At 57.8% G+C, this 19,777-nt stretch overlaps 1 protein-coding gene across 1 annotated transcript; it reads right to left on the reverse strand.

Annotated features, from left to right (window-relative positions):
- Window positions 1–1,883: 1,883 nt before the first annotated feature.
- Window positions 1,884–19,762, reverse strand: RNF115 (ring finger protein 115). The gene is made up of 9 exons (XM_040618834.1): window positions 19,500–19,762; window positions 10,094–10,152; window positions 8,984–9,035; window positions 6,146–6,357; window positions 5,535–5,606; window positions 5,278–5,350; window positions 3,586–3,679; window positions 2,262–2,377; window positions 1,884–2,147 (listed from the first exon to the last, which is right to left on the reverse strand). The coding sequence occupies exons 1-9, from the start codon at window positions 19,590–19,592 to the stop codon at window positions 2,016–2,018; spliced, it is 903 nt and encodes a 300-aa protein (XP_040474768.1). The 5' UTR covers window positions 19,593–19,762; the 3' UTR covers window positions 1,884–2,015.
- Window positions 19,763–19,777: the final 15 nt, after the last annotated feature.

Here is a 19,777-nt window from a genome sequence, read left to right on the forward strand (position 1 = left end):
ACGGGCTGAAATTCCTCCCCAGGGGGAAGAAATTCCTGATTTCAGGCACTTCAGGACTGAGCTGGCAGCATGGGCGAGGGGCAGGAACCAGGAGCAGAAGCCTGGTGCCACCCCAGGTGTCACTAGAAGGTGTGTGCCCCCCCAGGGGAGCCCCAGGTGATGGAGAAGCCGAGGCAGGAGCCGGCCACGGCTCCTTTTCCCTTCGGTTTTCCCAAACTCGGCGGTCCGGGGGCGTTCATGGGCGCTCACCCCCCACCTGGCCCCCAAAAGCACGAGATGGGGCAGGAGGTGGGGGGGGGGTCCCTGCTCCTGGGGGTGCAGCAGCCGCTTCCCCAGGGATGAGCCAGCTCCCCCCCCCCTTCAATAGGGCTGGGCAGCTGTGAGGGGCGTCTGGCCGAGCCCCCAGCCCCTCGCTGTGGGGTCTGGGGTCTCAGGGAAGCGCAGAGTTTGCGGTGCCCCCGTCCCCAGCAGAGAAACCCAGCATGGGGGGCTCTAGCCTCCAAAATGGGGCTGGGGGCACGGACTCAGGGGTGTCGCAGGAGGGGACAATGTTCCAAATGCCATAGCCCCCCCCTCCCCCCCCCCCCAGCTGCCCTCCAGCACCTGAATAACAAATTTTCTCACCAAAAAAGCCCCTCCCCGCCACACCAAGGGGTTCCTTCCCTCCCCATTAGCCCTCAACAGCTCCCCCCCCTTCCCCCCCCCAAATCTTTTCTCTGCGTTTGATCTTCTTTATAAAGGCCTTTATTTGACTTAATAGCAAACAAAACACTAGTTTAAATCGAGTGTACGTAGTACACTGTTTACAGCAACAAAGCGGTGACATGTTTAGACACAACCTCCGTCGTCCCCCCCCCCCCCCGCCAGGCCGAGCTGGGGGTGAGGGGGGGTGTGTGACACCGTGGGGGGTGGGGGGTGACATTGCCACGTGGTGGTTTGGTGGGTGCCGTAAGCACAGACGTTCTTCGGGACGATAAAAACAAGAAGTCAAACATGGGTGAAATGTTACAGGGGGCGGGGGGGAAACCACCACCAAAACCCCAAACGAACAAACGGAAAAAAAAAAAATAATAATTCGGCAAAAATAAAGTTATCGGACTCAGGGAAGAATTAAGATTGTGGGTTAAAGACGGAGGAATGGGCCGGTAAAATGGCTCCGCAGAGTTAGTCTGGTCTCCTAAAGGATGCCTTTAACGTGGTCCATACGGTACAAGCCAGCTAAGGATCCTAAACGACTCGCCGTGTGTGGGGGACACACACACACAGGTTTGGACAGACCTGGGGGACACAGGCACGTGGAGAAGGGGCAGAAAACCCCCAACCAAATGGAAAAAAAAAAAAAAAGTATCCACGACAAGACAGAAAAATGCTGCTTGGTGCATTCCTGTTCCTAGAACTGGGGGTGGGGGTCCCCTGTGGCCCCAGTACAAGCACCGGAGACCCTCCAGTGCCTCCATTTTCACCTCTGCCTCTCCCTTCGGAAAACCTCCACCACTTTTACCGAATTCAAGGGGGGGGGCGCACATAAAACCAACCTCCTGGCTTTGATTCCAGCCACCCCCTCGGAGGGGCAGGGAAGAGAAGCCCAAATCCTTCTTCCCCTCCCCTCCTTTGCGACGGGGACGCTCTCCCTGCTCTTTGCCGGGGCAGAGGACGCCAAGGAGGTGGCAGAGAGAAATCTCAGGACCCCAAACCTCCCTGCAACGGCTCGCCACCCCCATTCAGCTGGGCCACGTTTGAAGTAGGGGTTTCCCACGTATAAAATCAAGTCAAATCACTCCAAAGATTCTGAATTTAGCACTAAAGAGGCGATTCCAATGGAGACGCGATTCGCTCGGAGATGCTAGTTTAAAGTTTCAGGAAAAAGACAGCACTCATCGCAGTAATACCACAGGGTGGGTTCCCTCCCCTGCCCTATATTTCCTGCTACTCTTTTTGTTTTGTTGGAATTACAATACAATGTACATCTGTAGTAACGATACTCCAGCCAGAGCCCCCGAGGAAGCCCTCGAGCGTCAGAAAGTCCATCGGTCGTGTAGTTGGCTTTCGCTGCTAAAGCTGTTACTCGCTGAGGCCTCGGGGTTTTGTGTTTGCCGAGTGGAATCTTCACCTTTTAAGCTCTTCCTGCACACCGGACACGTGTCGTGCTGCAAGAGAAACGGGGGGAGCTTCAGGGACACGCCAGGGGGGTGGCCACACAACCCCGGGGGGGGGGAGGTTGGGCTTTCGGAGCCCGACAAGCCCCGGCCGCCCGCTCTTACCAGCTCTAACCATGGCACGATGCAGTTGCTGTGGAAGAAGTGATTGCACGGTAACTGCCGGACTTGCTCCGCTACTGTGTAGTCCTCTTTGCACACAGGACACTCCAAACCCGTATCTGGAAGAGGGAGGTGAAGCAGCAGCTTTAGCTCTCCGGGAAATCCCAGCTCCGGTCTTCACCGCCCAGGATCCGCTGGCATCCGAGCCGCCGGGGAGGGCGGCTACAGAGAAACTCCCGCTGTCCTCTGCGTGGGAGCAGCACCGCCACCGGCACAACCCGAGGGTATCCGAGCTGCCAAAACTTTTTCTCTTGGAATAAGGGTGGTTTTGCAAGGCTGGTGGGGGATGGTCCATCGCACACCAGAGCCTGGCAGGCTGCTGCGCGCGCCACTGACCACGGCAGACGGCAAAAACCCCCCGATCCCTCTTCCCACGTACCCAGCCCCGAAGGCCAACGCAGGCTCCCAGCGGCGGGGAGAGCTCCCGGCTGCCAGCCCGCACGGCCCCAGCGCTGTCAATGCCGACAGGCGAGACAGAGCATTACGACATGGAAATCCAGATGCTTCTTGGCTTCCCCGCCAAGAAGAAGAGACACGAGTGTCTACAAACCATCAGACAGAAATAGCTGTTGGGGAAACAGCTTTTCTAATCTCAACAGTTTGTCTTAACGGAGCATTTTAGTTTCCAGTAATAGAGCAGCTTGGATGGAAAGGGATCCTTTGAGCGGCCTTCAGAGACAGCCTTCTGCAAACACGGCGAGAAAAAATCCCCGGGATGAGCTAATTGCAAAACCATAAACATGATGAGAAAGCCACAAGCCTCCGCTGCCAGCTGCACTGCAAGAACCTGTGAGTTTTACATGCCATTTCCAGAGCAGGAATATGTTCAGAGCCTGGTTTGAAAGGGACGAGAGCAGCACGCCCAGCCCGGCTCTAACGAGACCATCAACAACTGCACAAACAGAAGATTTTGAGAAGGTGGTAAAGCGATCAGGGGGGTGGGTAGGCCAAAAAGGCAGCGCAAACGTGCTGCGGAACGAAGGTCGGTGCTAACGGCCTGAACTGGTGAGATCTGGACTGAACCCCAGCGGTGAGAGCGGCAGCAGAGCTCAGGATCTCCCGGGCTGGAAGAGACGAGTGTTTCCAGCCCAAGCCCAGGCAGTAACTGGGGGGGATGGAGCACCAACCCCCCCCACCCTCCCTCGTGTGCTGGGGAAGCAGAGGGACACAGCGAAGGGGGTGACCTTTGGCTGGGGGGGCTCAGGCCGCGTATGTCAAAGCATCAAGAAACAAGGGACATCAAGCACCGGCGACCGATTCCACCTACCAACTTGTTCCTGAGTTACTGTCACTGTTGGGAGAGACGAGATCTTCTCCTTGTCGGCTGGAGGTGGCCCCGTGTTCTCCAACTGCCCCAAGAGCTGCGGAGAAGAAAACAGGCTGGGGTCAGGAGTGGGGACACGGCCCGGCCAGACAAACACAGGGAACACGACGTCCCACAACCGGACAGCCAGGCTGTCCCCGGGGAACATCCCCAACCTGAAGCCCCTAAAAAACTGACAGACGCTGGTGGCCACCGCTCCCTTGCCAGAAACGTTGGTGTTGCCCCAACCCTAGGAGCACGCTCAGGCCATTTCATCCGAGTTTAGACACGCGGGTGATGTTTTTGGTGCTCCAACCTGACTTTTGTGCCTCCAAGTCTTGACAATCCCACCTCCAACCTCGCTGCCCTCCAGACATCTCCTCTGGCATCAACAGGTGGGGGGGAGACCGAAGGGTCTGGGTGGGCAGGGAGACGTGGCCACAGCCACGGGGGAGGGTGCTAAGCTACTCCCGGAGGATTTTGATCCGAAAGGGAGTCGGTAGGGATGCTTTGAGAAGAGGAAGAACTTTGTGCTGCAGAAACAAGGGAGACTGGGCACCTTCTGCCCCTCCCAAGACTAGACCCGGGAGTTAGGAGGAAGGAGGCCACCTCCCAGGGCTGAAAAGAGAAGCTGCTTTAGTCGGGTACCACCAACTGAAGACCCACCGCTCCCGTGGGTCTGCACCTCCTGCGGGGGGTCCCTGCCATCACCGCGCACATCAGCGTGGGGCTGAGCTCGAGGTGCCGGCGGTGCTGACAGCGCCTTTTCCTCGTGTTACAGTTTCACGACTCATAGGAATTCCACCCCGTGAAGACCTAGATTCACCCGGCAATCAGCTGGAACGGGTTCAAGCAGGTCAGAGGAGCATCGGTAGGAACCCCATGGACCTTCGAAGGCCACATTGAGATGCTCGGGGTGACGCGGAACCCCGGGACCGCTCCAGCCCCAGTGGAGCTGCCCCAGTCCCGCTGCGCTGCCCGGGGCTCGCTGGCCCCACCGCCTGTGGGGTGGGAGGAGGAAGGTGCCGAGCGGCCACGTGGGCTGCGGGCTCCTCTTGGGAAGCCGTGAGCAAGGCGGGCGAGACGGGCGTGTGATGCAGCCGGGGAAGCCGGGGGCTACTTATGAATGGCAGCAGATGCTTGGCCAGGCGCTTTCGGGAGGTGTCGGCACGATAAAGCAGCCGAATTAGCTCTCAGCAAAGCATCCGTCTGCTGATACCCTGGAAGAGGCTGTGGAGGGAGGCTGGACACCCCCGATCCGCAGCGGAACCAACAACGCTCCCGGGGAGCGGGAGGGGGCTCACGCCTCCACAAACCAGCGCGGGAAACAGCTCAGGGCTGCGAATCGCCGAATTTGGCGAGAGAAGCCGGGACTGACGTCGGAGAGTTTCACCCTCAGCCTCCGCTGAGCCCAGCACCAGGCACCTGCCCGCCTCGCAGCGCACACGGGTGGGCACAGCGCTCAGTAAGACCCTGTATGTCCAGTGCCCCTGTTCCCAGACCCTCTGAGGAGGCAGGGCACGAGAAACCACGGTCGTAGCCCTCAGCTGAACCCCACGGCTCATCCCCAGCGGTGGCACTGACCCCCTTACCGGCACAGACCAAAGCCCAGGCCAGCCAGCTCGGGTCCTTCTTCTCCACCCAAGAGGGTCTTACCTGGGTGACAATAGCATCAAGGCCGCTCTGTCCCCACGCATAGTCCCCAGGATTGGAGTGCAGCATCCCACTCCTGCAGACGGGAGCAGAGAGTCAAGGAAACGGTTTCACCCACCCCAAACCAGCTCTGAAGTTTCCACAATCCTCCCAGAGAAACCCCAGTGAGGAGACAGAGCTCCCGGGCACCAGACCACCACCGTTGGCTGGTGTGGACAGCCGTGATCGAAGCCACAGTCTAAACCACGCTTGCTACTCACCAGGAAAAAGGGTGTTGCGAGCCAGGAATCGCTGAGTTTGCAAAAAACCCTGCAAAGATCTGCTGGATTATTCTAAAGTGGGAGGAATCGAAAGAGAAGAAAAGAAAAAAACAAAACAAAAAAAAACAAACCACAACAAAAAACAAGTTGAGCGAACAAATAAATGGCAACAGTTCAGCAAGAACGGGGCAGCAAAACTCGAAATGCTGCTCCCGTGGGTCGCAGCCACGTCGCTGCAGGACTCACGCCCAGGTAAATCCCTCTGCAGAAGGGCAAGCCCTGAGACAGGCACGGCGTGAAGGAACAAGGGATGCTAAGTCATCGGTGTGGGAGGGTTGGGAGAGGAAATGACTGAGTTTCCCCAAGCACTGACTCGTTTCCCTGTGGCGAGGGCTGGCACCGTTACAGGCAAAACCCACCTCTCCCACCACGCGGCTTCGGTTCGTGCTGCGGGGGACAAAGGGCAGAGCGTCTGAGGCGTGAAAACCTGCGCTTTCTGGGTCGGGGGGGTGCCTACTGGGAGCGCCAGCATCCCCTTTCCCCCCCCAAGATCCCACGTTTTCCCACTGATGGAGGGAGGAGAGACTTCCAGGGGTAACCTGGGCACTTACCCTTCGATAGCAGGGGACCTGTCGGGGCGCGAGCTGCCCCGGGATCTGTACCTCCGCGTCATGGGCAATCGCGGGGGTCGGCTTGGTCCCCAGAGGTCGGCGTGGGCTTGGTGGCCCCTCTCGTTGTCCCTGCTGTCTTGATCCAGTGAGCTGCTACTCAGAAAGGGTCTGAAGTCAGGAAAGAACATCGTGTGGTCCAAATGGTCCCAAAGCTGGGGGGGAGAAGAGGGGAGACACAAACCACGCACAGCTCCGTCACTAATCCCGGTGACTCCACCGCCAACATTGAGACCGGGAAGTCCACCTTGGTAGAAGCAATTGAGCAAATTCATACGGTTACCATGGCAAAAATACTTAATTATAGCCCAAATTAATCAGATGTACCACCCCCAGGAGGACCAACACGTCAGTTCTGCACGGCTCCCAACAACACAGATTTTGTGAAGCCACCGCAGGGCACTGCAAGGGTCGGTCTCTCTCTGCAAGGAGACGGAGGAGAGAGAACAGACACCCAGGCGCCCGCATCCACGGGCTCACTGAGCGCTCTGGGTCCTCGCAGCAAAGGGATGTGGCCGAAAGAACGGCAGCAGGGCCCTGAGGAGGGGGGTTGGGGCTCTGGTTGCATCCTCAGGTCCAGCGTACGCGACGCGGCAGAACAGAGCAGCACGAAACGGCCGGTAACGAAGGGTTTCGCCCACGTCGTGCTCTTCTGCACGCGGGTGAAGCCACCTCCCGGCCCCACAGCAGATCTACCCGCTGCTGGTGGTGCAAAAACCCACCTCGATCCTCCATCGAGCCAAACTGCCTTTCCTGAGCCTGCCCGAGGGTGAACAGGGACACAGATCAGGAGCGGCGGGGGGTAAATCCATGGATCTCTGCCCCCGCTGCGGGCTGCCAGCCTGCAGGGAACGCAGGGGATGCCGGAGGACACCCCCAGAGCAAGGCACCCCCACCCTGAGCCGCAGCCTGGAGCCGAGGGCACCCCTCGGTGACCCTCTCCTGCAAAACCCATTTGACTTTATTCCTTCTGAAATTCAGATCACCTGCGGATTAAACTAACGGCGGAGGAGGGCACTGAAGATTGATGATGTGGGTTTACGGAAAAAAAAAAACCAACCAAACCCAACAACAAATTGGTGGAAGACAACAAAACCAAGGAGCATCAGCCAAGAAACCCTCCGCCACGTGGGAGCAAACTGCTGCTCGGGCTCAACAGCGCAGAAGTGACATTCGAAGGAGCAGTGCCCTCGGATTTACCGCAGGAATTAAATGCGACACAGCGTAAGACGAGGGCTGCTCTTTCCCCGAGTTGTACTAGATCCTCATCATGTCTTAGGACACGATCAGAGCGGCTTAATTTCCATTTCACACCAAATTAGCTGGCTTTCGAAGCCTCTTGCGTTGCCTGGTTCAAGCTGGTATTGCAGAAAAAGGAGAAGTCAAGTTTACGACCTGTTCCCTTGAATTAATACCCCACAGATAAGGGTTTTGCTTGTTCTCCTGCTGGTTATGATCAAGACAGAGCTCTGCCTGCCTGCAGCCAGGCTGCTGAGAGAAGACTTTCATTTATTATTTATCCTAAAAGCCATTTCAATTTACGTAGCCCCATTCAGGCAGAGGCATCCCGAAGCTCTCTGTAAACTGACACGTGGGCTCTAAGACCTTTTATCTCACTTTGGCTTTATCTCACTGGAACACGGGGCCTTTCTGGGATACGGCGCTGGGGAGGCGCGACATCAAAGCAGCAACAGTTTTGTTCAGCAGACAACTAGATCCAGCTGAAGAGGAGGGGAGGAGAGGCAAAGCGGCCGCGGGCGGGCGGGCGGCGTGGAAGCAAACAGGATCCAGATCCCAAACACAAAGCTGCAGAGGAATTCCAGCTATTCGGTGACCCTGTTCCTGGCACTGAGCTGAGCAGCTTTGCTGGAGCACGCGAAGGAGAGCTCAGCAGCCACACAGACCCACCCCCCCCCAAAAAAAAAAAAAAATAAAAAAAAAATCCACCCAGGGATAACCCTGGCTCAGGACATCGGGGAGCTCTCCTGACAAGACCGAGGGACAGTTAAATCTCCTCGATAACCGAGCAAACAAATAACCTGATCTCCAAGCTGGCAGAGGAAACACAGGGAAATTTTATTTCCATCTGTTTCAGGCAGCTCAGGGAAGCGGAGCCCTGCGGAAGGGAGCGGGCCAGCGGAGGCTGAAGCTGTCCTGCCTCCCCCGGGGGGCTGGCAGAGGAGCCCCCGCCACAGCCCCGAGCCCCGGTGACTCAGGCGAGGCCACCGCACGAGCCGGGGGTGCGTCTTGACGGAGCTCGACTCTGCTGTCGGAGGCTTTAGGTAACGGGGGAAGAAAAAACGCTTCCAGCCCTCGCTGCCCGACAGCCCCTGCTCCGAGGTCCACGCAACTGAATTACAGGACACGGACTTAATTACAAGTTTGGGCTTTTTAGACAGTTGCATTTATGGTAAAAGTCAGAGCGGCAATAAACAGGGAGGAAAGGGCAGCCGGGCAACACCCTGCCTGGCTGGCTGAGCATCACCGACGCGCGTCCCAGCGCTGCCACGCTGCCAGGCTGTCTTTCTAGCACCCTTCCCTCATGCCCTGCCCAGTGAGCAAACCTCTGGCAGGTCTCACCCCTGGCAAGGTCGACAGCCTCCTCGAAATTTGCCAAGTTCCTGAAAACCCTTCGGAAGGTCAGCTGTCCTTTTCGCAAGGTAGGGAGTGAAGATGCCCACAGCCAGAACCGGGACTGAAAACCTCTTCACGGCTACGGGGTTTGGGTTTTTTTGATATTTTTTTGAAAGAAAAAAAAAAAAGCAAGGCAGCAAAACTCACCTCTGCAAACTGTGTGGACGGGCTGTCATCTATGCCGCTGCCATCTAGAAAACTGGAGAAAAATAGTTGAGTGAGAGCAGGTCACCCTTCCAGAACCGAGCTCCCCTCCCAGGGTTCGGTACAGACGGGGAGCTCCTGCGAGCAAGACAGTCCCCGTGCGGTCTGAGAGAGAAAGGGATGAACAAACAGCCTGCCCGTGTGGAATTCCTAGGGACAGGCAAGGACTGCTCGAGTTAAAAGGCTTGTTTCTGTGGAAGAAACCTGGTTTCTAACTACCCGGACTCTGGAAGAGGCATTGGAGATGGAGCATCATCGCTCTGCAAACAGGATCGTGTGCTAAGCGTGGAGGGCCCCTCCAGCCTCGCCTTAAGCGACGGGTATATACCTATATTTAAGACGAGGACGTAGCGTGACATTAAGTCATCTCCCTGGTGACACCCGGCCCCAGATTCCTGCTGTGGCAAGTCTCAGATAGCAAAGGTTCACGCCAGCCCTGCTGCCCTCTCATCTCGCCTTCCCCTGACCCAAATTAAGCACTTTCCTCAGCAATTACTCAAGACCCAATACAGCCAGCGCTGAAGAGGCGCCGGTTTGGATCCCTAATTCGCTGGCACCGTGTGATGCTGGAGAGAAAAGGTATTTCCTTCTCTCCTGGCCTGAGCTGTGAGACTGGAGAGGCGGCCAGGAGACCGAGCTGGGGCGGACAGAGGGGAAAAAAAGGTACTGTGAGTCACTGAGGTCCAGGCTTGAGTCCTAAAATAAAAAATAATGTTTGTCACAGTCCACCAAAAAAACAGGCATCAAAAACACGTAAGCGCTTTCGGTCACGGGACCTTGTACAGCCTCAGTTCCCAACTTCCATCTTCTTGGGAGTCTTCTCCAAACCTCTCCACGTGGCTGTAGCAGGAGAGCGACGGCCACCACAAAACTTCAGTTTCACCCGGTGTGAAGTCCAAAGTCACGCTAATATATAAGCTTTTCTTTTGCATTCCTTATTTTATCCTTGTTGACCACGGTTTTCAGAGGCTTTAGACCAGACATCTTATAAAAGCAGAAGAAATGGAAGCATGCAGAAAATAAAAAAAAAAAAAAAAAAAAAATGCACATTACCTGGAATCATCTGTGACTTCCTCAATAAAGCCAGATTCACACCTCGGGCAAGTGTACTCCTGGGAAGACAGAGGAAGCTGGTTTTAGCCACCGAGCACTTTGCTTGTGATTTCAGGAAAGAGACAGAGAGCTCAAGAAGTGAGAAAGCGGGAGCCTAACGCGGATTCCTGATCTCCACCTCCCCATAAAGGCACCCTGGAAGGCCAGAGTTTCAGTTTCATTAAGAGGATTTCAAAGCCCAGTGATTACAGCAGATATGACTCGGTTGGCGACCGCCGAACAGAAAGCCACCCTTATCAAGATCACGTAAGGTCAGTGAGTGACCGAAGGAAAAAGCACGACACACCTACAGACTCCAGCCCGTCTGGATTTGAAGAAAACAGCCATTTACAAGCCTGCTGCAAAGCACCGGGACAAAGCAGCTTCCAGCCCCGGCGACGCAAACCAAGTCATTCAATTAAACCGGTGTCATTCAATTAAACCGGTGTCATTCAATTAAACCGGTGTCATTCAATTAAACCGGTGTCCTGCTGGAAACAGCTCTGGTGGGGAGCTGGATTTGCTGCCACTGGCACCACAGGGAAGACACCTCTCGCAGGGAGCTCACAAAGATGCTCTGCAATTATCAGTGTTAGAAAAATAAGTATTTTTTCACTTATTTGCCCACTAAACCATCCTCATAAACTGGGAGTCTATATTCAAGCCAGACCAGTGATACCAGCTCTGCCGTTGCTCTCGCCTCCCACCAAGCACGCCACCCCTTCACCCAGTTAATGATTTGGGGTGCAGAGGGGGACACACAGCCTCAGGGCTGCTTTTCCCGACACATCACCTGGACACAAAGCAGCTCCTCTCCCAAGGCCATAAAATCCCAATCCGAAAGGTTCGGACACGCACCTTTCCCTCCGAGCCTGCCCTGGACCAGTAGCGAGGTGCTGGTCACCAGTAAAGCAGGATGGAGGTGGGTGGGTTTGCTCAGTAGCTGCAAAGTTTTTAAAGGGAGAGAGGGAACTGGATAAGCCAGAGGCTTCCCAGGCTCTGGAACGTGGCTGCAGGGCCGGCACAGCAGGATCTGCTGCAGGTGGGGGGTGGTAAGAAGCCAGGCTGGGCAGGACAGAGGAGGAGGCGCCTCTGGGCCTCCCCCTGCTGCAACCCCCTGAGCTCCGGACCCCAGGGACCACCCCCCCCCCATCGCCTCCCTGACCCTAAGGAGGGGAAAAGCCTCCCGCAGGTCCTCCCAGCTCCTCAGCCCACGCTCACCTGCTGCTGCAGAAGCGCAAGCTCTGCGTAAAGGGTGAGGAAAAGCCACTCTCCAGCCTCCCCCCCCCCGACAACCAGCAAAGGAGAAAAATTCCGACCTGCCCTGCAGCTCCTCGCTCCCTGCAGCGTACCCAGCAGGGATAGCTCCAGCCAGGGGCAAAGACGGACACAGGGAATGCCAGGAAGGGCTTGTGCCAGCAGGGAAAGAGAAGGATTCAGTCCTCACAGCTCCACCGGCGCCGCAGCACGCCTTTGCCCGGTATTTATCCGCCAGGAGAAAGAGCAGGACCGCTGCCCAGGAGCACCCCAGCACCATCCTTCCCCCGAGACAAGGGCACGATCCCACGGCCCTCCCAGCTTCGGGCGGCGGGGAACCGTGCCGGCACCCCCAGCTTTTAGGAGCAGTGGGGGAAGATTTTATTTTTTAGAGGAGAAAAAGTTTTCTCATTTCGTCCCAGAGCTCTGGATCGGCTTCAGTTTAGGGCCCAGCGCTGCCAATCCCAGAAAGCAGCGGCAGCCGGAGACAGGGCGCTCCCAGCGCACGCCCTGGGCAGGGATTTTCCAACTGATGCTTTATGGGGTCCCTGTCCCCAAACCAAACCCTGCTGACAGAGCCTTGCTGGCTTTACTCACGCTTCCCAGACCACGGATAAAATCCCTGCCCGCACGCCGTCAGCCACAGCCTGGCGTCCTCGGTGTCAAATCCTGCTCCCTAGGCCCGCAGCCGGGCAAGGGAGAGGAAAGACAACACAAGACACCCAAGCCAGCGGACACCAGTTGCTCCAGTTCCTTCCTTTGAGCTCCCACCATGCTGCCGAGCCCCAGAAGCGACCCAACTGAGCCCCAGAAGCAATCCAACTCCTGGTGCAGGTGAGACGCCTCCCAGCCCTGTAACACAACCCCTTCACCGAGCCAGCTCCAAATTCACCCACAGGTATTTATTTTTTTTTTTCCTTTTGCTTTCACAAAACACAAGCTTCCCCTTCGCATCCCTTTCCACCTTACAGCTCCGTGACATTTCCCCACTGAACCGGTATTTCCCCATCTACACACCTCCATCAATCTAATTTTGCTTTTTTATAGAAGCCGTCTACACACCTCCATCAATCTAATTTTGCTTTTTCATAAAAGCTTCGCTCCCAAAACGTGCCCGACACCCCAGCCCACGCCGGGAGAGACCGAGCACTGGTTTGCACAAAGACCCATTTAAGCAGCCCAACACGTGGAGTATTTTGAAAAGAGCTCCAACCTTGAGTATAATGGGAACTGATGGGTGATGAGCTCTTAGGAAAAAAAAAAAAAAAAAAAAAAAAAATCTGTCTGGGGCTTTCAGCTTTGCATCCGTGAATCACAAGGCTAACGAGAATGGACGCGTGCGTTTGGAAGAGGAATGCGCGTCGTCAAACGGCGGCGGGGCTAAATGCCACCGTGGAGAGCAGGCCCAGCCCCCGAACTTGCAGGGGGGGCCAAAAAAAGAAAAGCTTTTTTATTTTGGGCAAAGCTCTGCGAAAGGCAGAGCCCTCTCGGGTGTCCCTCTTCAAAGACGCGGGGTCTGCGCTGCGAATTCGAGGCGAGGGCCGGTGGATGCCTGGCATTTCTCACCCGTGAGAAACACCCACCGAAGGCAGCGCCGGGCACCAAAACACCGGGGTCAACAGCTCGTTTGACACGATTCCGCCCCATTTCATACCTCACCGCCCCATTTCATACCGTGCCACCAGGTTTCAGAGCCGCAGCGAAGCAGGAGGACGTTCTGTGCTGCCTAACAATCCTGCACTTAATTCATTTCCAGCATTTTCCCCGTCAAAACCACCCCGTTGGAAAGATTTTTTTTATTTTTTTTTTAATTTTTTTTTTGCATTCTAAACTTAGCAGCAGGCCATGCCATCGGGGACACTGCAGGTCTGATGCGTTTCTGGAAGCTTTTGAATGTTTCTTTTTATGTTATAATCTGTATGGAAATTACCAGCATCTTGCCCAGAAGCTCAAATGTATAGTCAGAGCATGGCGAGAGATAAAAATGGCATTTGGGATAAATAGCAACAGGGGGGAGGGAAAAGGGAAAGCAGAACAGACGACGGGAGGTGGGTGGGATACTGCGGAGCCATCGCACGCACGGAGCGGCGCGAGCCCTTCGCCTTACCTCCCCGCTTTCTGCAAGAGGTTCAGGGACGCACAGGGCAGCCCCGGGACCTGCCGGAGCCCCCCCACCCGCACGGGAGTTTGGTGGGTGCCCCACGTCCCGAGAGCTGCCACCGTGCCCGTGTCGGTGAGCGCAGGGACCTCGCTCCCCAAACCGGATCCAGCCACAGCGCAAAGAAAAAAAGAAAAAAAAAAAATTTTCCTAAGGAGGCCGGCAGCATCCCATCGCTCTGAGTCCCCTTCAGCCTGGTGGTCTGCGTTTCCCAAAAGGAAAATAAACCAAAATCCCCCTCCCAGGAGCTCCGGCCACCTGCGGCTCTGCCCAACGGGAGCCCTGCTCGTCAGAGCCGCACGCTCGCTCGCGGAAAGCGGCCAGAGCTGGGTGGCACGCGCACCTCTAGGCTGAGCGCGCCTGTCAGGAGCGACGCTGCTAGACTCGGTCCTACAGCGGGCCACAAAGGATGGACTGGGAGGGTTTTCCACCCCTGGTTTGCGGGCCTGTACCCCCAGGTGGTCCCCAAGCCCCCTTCACCCCAAGATGCGAACGCGATTCCAATTACGCAGCGAGCGAAGGAGCGTGGCAACAAACCGGTTGAAGTTTTGACGTCCCCACAAGGCAGGACTCAAATTGTCCCCTTGGCACGTTCTCTCCCGGCTATTCCAGGCACCGGCAAGGGTGGGAGGGGAGGCATCAAAGCAATTTCCCCCATCAGCAAGGCACGGAATCCAACAAAGCAGAGAAAATAAGGCAAGTGGAGAAGTTTTCCTCCACTCTTGCTGCACGCAGCAGCTGTGCGCGCTCCTACACTGGCTGCTTGTCCTCCCCGCGACGCCTCCAACCCCGGACATGCCTTAACCGCGCGCCCCTCTCTTCTGCAGGCAGCTCTGGGCAGGGTAACTCAGCTCCGCCACCCCAGGCTTGGGCTGACTCATTTGGTTTTGCCGAATGAAAATCTCCCTCCTGTAATCCCCCACAGCTGCAAAAATATTTACTCCTGTTTTTTTTAAGTACCGGGCAACATCACACTGCGCTGTCCAAACTGGTTTCACCCAAGGGGTGGCTGCTTCTCACGTTTAAATAAACGGTATGGTTTATATTTGACATGGGTGGAAACAGGAAGACCCGGAGAACCGACCCTAATTCAACACCGTAGTGGCAGCTCACAGAAAGGCTGAGCCTCGCGCTCCTTAACCCTCAGGTTGGAAAAGACGGCTCCTGCATCCTCACGCAAAGAAAAAGCGGCAAAAAAACCCTCCAGGGCAGCTCTTCCGACGGCAGGACGCTGCGGAGATCTGCTCCTGATCTCTGCCGGCACAACGAGCCACGACCACGTCGGTCACCTTTGGAGCCTCTCCCCAGGTCTCCTCCGGGCAGCTTGTCAAAGCGACACGTATTTTTACCACCCGAGGACTCTCCTCGCGCTCCGCCTGGGTTTGTCGGGAAGGCAAAAGCACGGAGCGTCTTTCCAAAGTCACCGGATGAATTCTTGGAGGGCTGCGATGATGGAAGCCAACAGCGATGATGGAAGCCAACAGCGCTGGGAGGTCTGGAAGGGAGACTGCTCAGTAACCCCTCGCTTCCCACTGCCGCGTCCCCAGTCCCCTCCCTAGGCCCTCTCGGACAGCGGAGCCAGAGCTCCACCGACCCAAGGCAGCTCATTTTATGCAAAAAAAAAAAAAAAAAAAAAAAAAAGGTTGTTCCGTTTTGTTTTGAATAAAAACCATTTTGCACGGAGAAGGCACAGCAGTTGTCACGCCAGACAGCAAGGTGACATCAAACGCTCTGGGACAAACCCCCCACCCCCACCCCGGTACATGCCCACCCCCTCTGCCCCAGGACCTGACCTCAGAACCCCCCCGCGGCAAGGACAGGGCCCTCGGCCAGACGCAGGCGCGTCCTTCGCACCCTTCGCATAAACATTCATGGCGCTGTCACCGCCGGTACAGCCGGGGCCTACCGCATCCCAACCTCGACTCCGTTTCACCGTCACCACGCGGTTAATCAGCCCATTCGAGCGTTTCTCTGAGCAGGCTCCATCGCCCCCGAGGGGGGCTCCATCGCCAGAAGGCTGGAGAGCCGGGCGGCAGCTTTTAACCATGGGTGGCACCGGGTGGCCGCTCTGTCCTCCCCGGCGTCGATCCAGAGCTCTCCGAGGGGGACGAAGGTGACGCCAGAAGAGCTCCTCTCCCGGCTCGCCCCCAGCTTCGCACACCGGCGAAGGAGAAGGGGGTTCAGGCCATTTTGGTGGGGACCGGAGCGTAGCACGGGTGGAAGCAGGCACAGCAGGGATGAGCAGCGGGATCACTCCAGCTTCCTCCTCTCCCCACCGCGGAGGGTGGCCCGGGGCCGAAACAAGCACACACGGCAGCAGAGCTGTGGCACTGGGAGAGCCGAAATCCCCGCTCGGTTTCGCCTCTTGCCGAGCCACATGTTCTCTTTCTCGGGTTTTTCCTCCTCTTTTTAAAATAAAAAGCTCCGCAGGGCTGCAGCCCCCAGAGGACAAGCGTCTGCCGTGCACAGCGAATGGAAAGAGCCGGCAGGGGATATCGTTAAACATCAGCCGGCTTCTCAGCATCAAACCGGCGCTGCAACCCACCCACCGGAGCCCACCGAGACCCAACGCCAGCCCACCAAAGCCCCAACCTCCCGTGGATGCTCCAGGCGACCACCAACACGGAGGCGACCACCCCGAAAGGGCTCCAGGCCACCTGCTGGGGTGCTGGTCCTGCTCAGGGCACCCACGTGTCGGCGCGGAGCGAAGTCTGAGCCACCTCTGTCCGCTCTCTGGAAACCTCCAGCTTATTCCCGATGTGTTGGGAGCCCTCGCCAGGTCCCGGCCATGGAAAGAAAAACCTCGCGGGCAAACAATCTGCAGCCGGGGTTTTAGTTTAGGTTGCCATTATCGTGGTGAGAGCAGTTAAAAAAAAAAACAACAACAAAACCAGTGCACTCAGCATTTGTTTTGTTTTTGCAAAGACAGGGAGAGGAGTTACTTGTCTGGGGCGAGAGAAAAAAAGAGGTTGGGGGCGCAGGACCGTGTCGGGGGTCCAGCTTCTCCCCATTTATCGCTTTGGGGTTTGCAGATCCTCCCTCGGCAGAACGGTAATTGCTCTGCTGATGGTAAACTGAGGCACGGAGAGAGAATTACAGACATCGGCGCTGGGCAGGAGCGGGGTGCACGCAGCCAGCGCTCCTCTGCAAGGCTGGGTGACGGCCACACAGCCTGGAGGGACAAAGGGACCCTTTGGTCTGTCCTTGGAGGGAAGTGGCAACAGTGGCTCCCAAGGTCACCCCGCTGCAGAGCAGCCCCACGGCCATGTCCCCCCCCCACAGCCGGGGGGTCCAGGTGACAACCCTGTGCCATCTGTCCCTGAGCCACGGGGACAGCACCGACCTGATGCCGCAGCGGGGCAGGCGACGCTCCTCAAAGCACGGCTGGGTGCCGAGTGAAGACTGCAAAAGCCTCTCCCAGTCAAACCGACTGGCTGGGGAAGGGCGTAAGGAAGTTCTGGCTACGTTTTCCTTCAAAGGGACAACGTGAAGGAACAGGTTTGGGGACGACTGATGGCAGGCGGCGTCCCCAGCAGGACAGAGGGAACCTGTCCCCACCCCAGGGCCAGGCCAGAAGAAACTGGAGATCTCAAAAGAGCAAAAATATTCATTACTGTGGCAGACACAAGCTCCAAAGAGATGTTTTTATAAAGCCCGGGCTGTGCCAAGCTCCGTTTCTAGACCCACCACAAGCTCTAGGATGCTTATCCCTACCGAATCCGGCCGTCTCCGGAGGGGAACGAGAGCGGAGCCCACCGGGAGAGACAGAACAACAGCCTCCACCAAGGCCTCAACCCTCAGCTGGGTTTCTGGGTGCTCTTGAAATAGAAACTGGAGCAAGCCACGCCAGGAGAGCTGGGCAAACCATCCTCCAGGCAGAGGATTCGGCGACCTCCTTAACGCCCGCGCCAAGCAGAAGGGCCTTCGGTCCGTCTGGGCTCCCGACTTAGAAGCGAAGGAAACCACTGGCAGCGTGCCGGCCCCCGGGAAGCAAAAAACCAGCAGAGGTTTGATGTAAAGGTGTTCCGCGGAGCAGTCCTGGAGTGCTGCTCCCAGGACAAACAAGAAAGATTTTTGAGGCACCAGGAAAGCCCGAGTCTCGCGGATGGCCGGGGTTTGAGCAGATTTCGGGCAGTGCTCCTTTAACAAAGCCCATTTTGAAACACTGGAAAGGTAAAGTGCTTAAGTCAGCAACACCGAGAAGTAGTATAAAAAGAGAATTAAGCAAAATTTAGGAGACAGGAGGGAAGAGAAGCACCCAAAGGTGAAGCTACCAGCTCCAGAGAAGAGGAGCCGGAATGGACTGGGGTGCAGATATTTGATTTCCATCCTGTCAGATGAGGATAAACCTCGGGGGGCTGCTCATGCCTGCAAAGGGCCCCCCGCTTGAAGCCACGTCGGGGTGCGAGCGCTTTCGGAGCCCGCACGCATCCCTCTTGCTGCCGAGGGGCGCGTCACTTCATTTGCCCGGATTTTACGGAAATACGGGAAGGGGGCTCAGTGCCCAGGGGGTCTGCGCGTGGCCTCGCTCCTGCCCTGCTGACGGAGAAGGACAGGGAGAGCTCCAACAGCCTCGGACAGTGAAGGAGCAGAGAAAACCCACAAGAGACAGCTCAGAAAATGGACTTTTTGGGTTAATGAAGCTGCTAAGTCCCTGCCTGCGATCCCAGGGTGCCTGCGGGTGACGGAGACGGTCGGGCAGCACAGCAAGGACACTCGGCAGTCGCACCTGGATGTGGACGCAGCCCGTGCGGGATAACGGCCGCGGAGACGTCGCCGCTCCGTCCCACGCTGCTCAGCCGGGGGAAGGACGCAGGCAGCCGGGGGAAGGCGGCCACCCGGTTCAGCACCCCCTCCTGCTGCTGCCCCACGCACCAGCCCTGCCTGCATCCCCCCAGCCCCCCCCAGTCCTGCCCCTGCCCTTTCCCAGGCTGGGCACTGGGATTACACCCACCGGCACAGGGAACAGGAGCATCAGCCCAGTCCTGCCCCCTCTCCCCAAACGGCCCCCAGCCTCAGCAATCACAGGCCGACACTTCCACCCTCAAACCCCCCGAATTAGGGGGGGGGCAATATTAAGGTCACAGCAGCCCAGACCCACTTCAAGCTGCCTTGCTGAGGGGCCACGGGGATTTGTCACCTCCCTGCTCACCCCTTTGGGGTTGGGGTCCCCAGATAGAGGGGACTCAGTCCCCGCGGGCTGGGGCTCGAGCTTCCCTCTCCCCCTCACCCGGAGGGACGGCAGCGATGACGAACCCCTCGTGGGCTGTTAGCAGTGACAGCTGGGGGTCATCCATCCTCACAGATTTTTCGGGGGGTCACTGCACTCAGCAGGATTTTCAGCTCCCCCCCCCCTTCTACAGGGCTGGGGGGTGGGGGTGGGGGTGTCACCCCTAACCACTGGGTTTCTGCAGAACCACCCCTTCCCCATGGGATTTTGGGGGGGGTGGTGGTGGTGTCAATCCCTTCCCTGCAGGGTCTGGGGGTGTCACAGCAGCCTCCGAGGCTTTGCAGGGCAGCCCTGTTTCAGGGGGTACCCCTTCCCCACAGGATGGGGGGGCCACCCTTTCCCTGCGGGGGTCAACGAGGTGATTTGGTGGGGGGGGGTCTCCAGTGTGTCTGTAGGGTTTGGAGGGAACACCCCTTCCCCAAAGATCCAGGAGGGGATGGGGGGGGGGGGTCACCCTGGCTGCCAGGCCTGGGGGGCTGCCCTTGGGGAGGTCCGGGAGGGGATGGGGGTCACCCTGGCTGCCGGGCCCGAGGGGGGATGATTCCCTCAGCCCAGCCTGGTCTCCCGGCCCCAAGAACAGCTCCCGGGGGTGGGGGGGACACGGGGCCGACCCCCTCAGCCCCGGGGCCTGCCAAGCCCGGCCCGCCCCCGCCGCGGGGGGGGCAGCGGCGCTGAGAGGCCTCGGCCTCCCCCACCCCCCCGCGGCAGCCCCCGGCGCTTACCGGCAGCTTGGGGCTGACCTCCCCCTTGCAGCTGTGGCAGAAGAAGCGGTGCTGGGACACGGCGGCCGCCGCCGCCGCCGAGGCCTCCGCCATCTTCTCTCTCCCCCTCCTCCGCCGGCTCCCTGCCGTCAGTCCTCCGCCGAGGCAGCGAGGCCCCGGCCCGCCGGGGAGAGCGTCAACGGAACGACCCGCTAGCCTCAAGCTTCCGGTTCTTCTCGTCTGCTCCGGGCCGCCCAACTGAGCAGCGAGGCTGAGCGGGTAGAGCGTCACCTTGGCCC

Source organism: Falco naumanni, chromosome 20 (genome assembly GCF_017639655.2).
Source record: "Falco naumanni isolate bFalNau1 chromosome 20, bFalNau1.pat, whole genome shotgun sequence".
Lineage (NCBI taxonomy): Eukaryota > Metazoa > Chordata > Aves > Falconiformes > Falconidae > Falco > Falco naumanni.

Excerpts from the sequence above, each read along its gene's own strand:
- RNF115 (XM_040618834.1), bottom strand. The coding sequence starts at position 19,592 with ATGGCGGAGGCCTCGGCGGCGGCGGCGGCCGCCGTGTCCCAGCACCGC. Across the intron at positions 10,153-19,499 it reads AGGTCAGCCCCAAGCTGCCG|GAGTACACTTGCCCGAGGTG; the intron begins GTAAGCGCCGGG and ends CTGTCTTCCCAG. Across the intron at positions 5,351-5,534 it reads TCGCAACACCCTTTTTCCTG|GAGTGGGATGCTGCACTCCA; the intron begins GTGAGTAGCAAG and ends TCCCGTCTGCAG.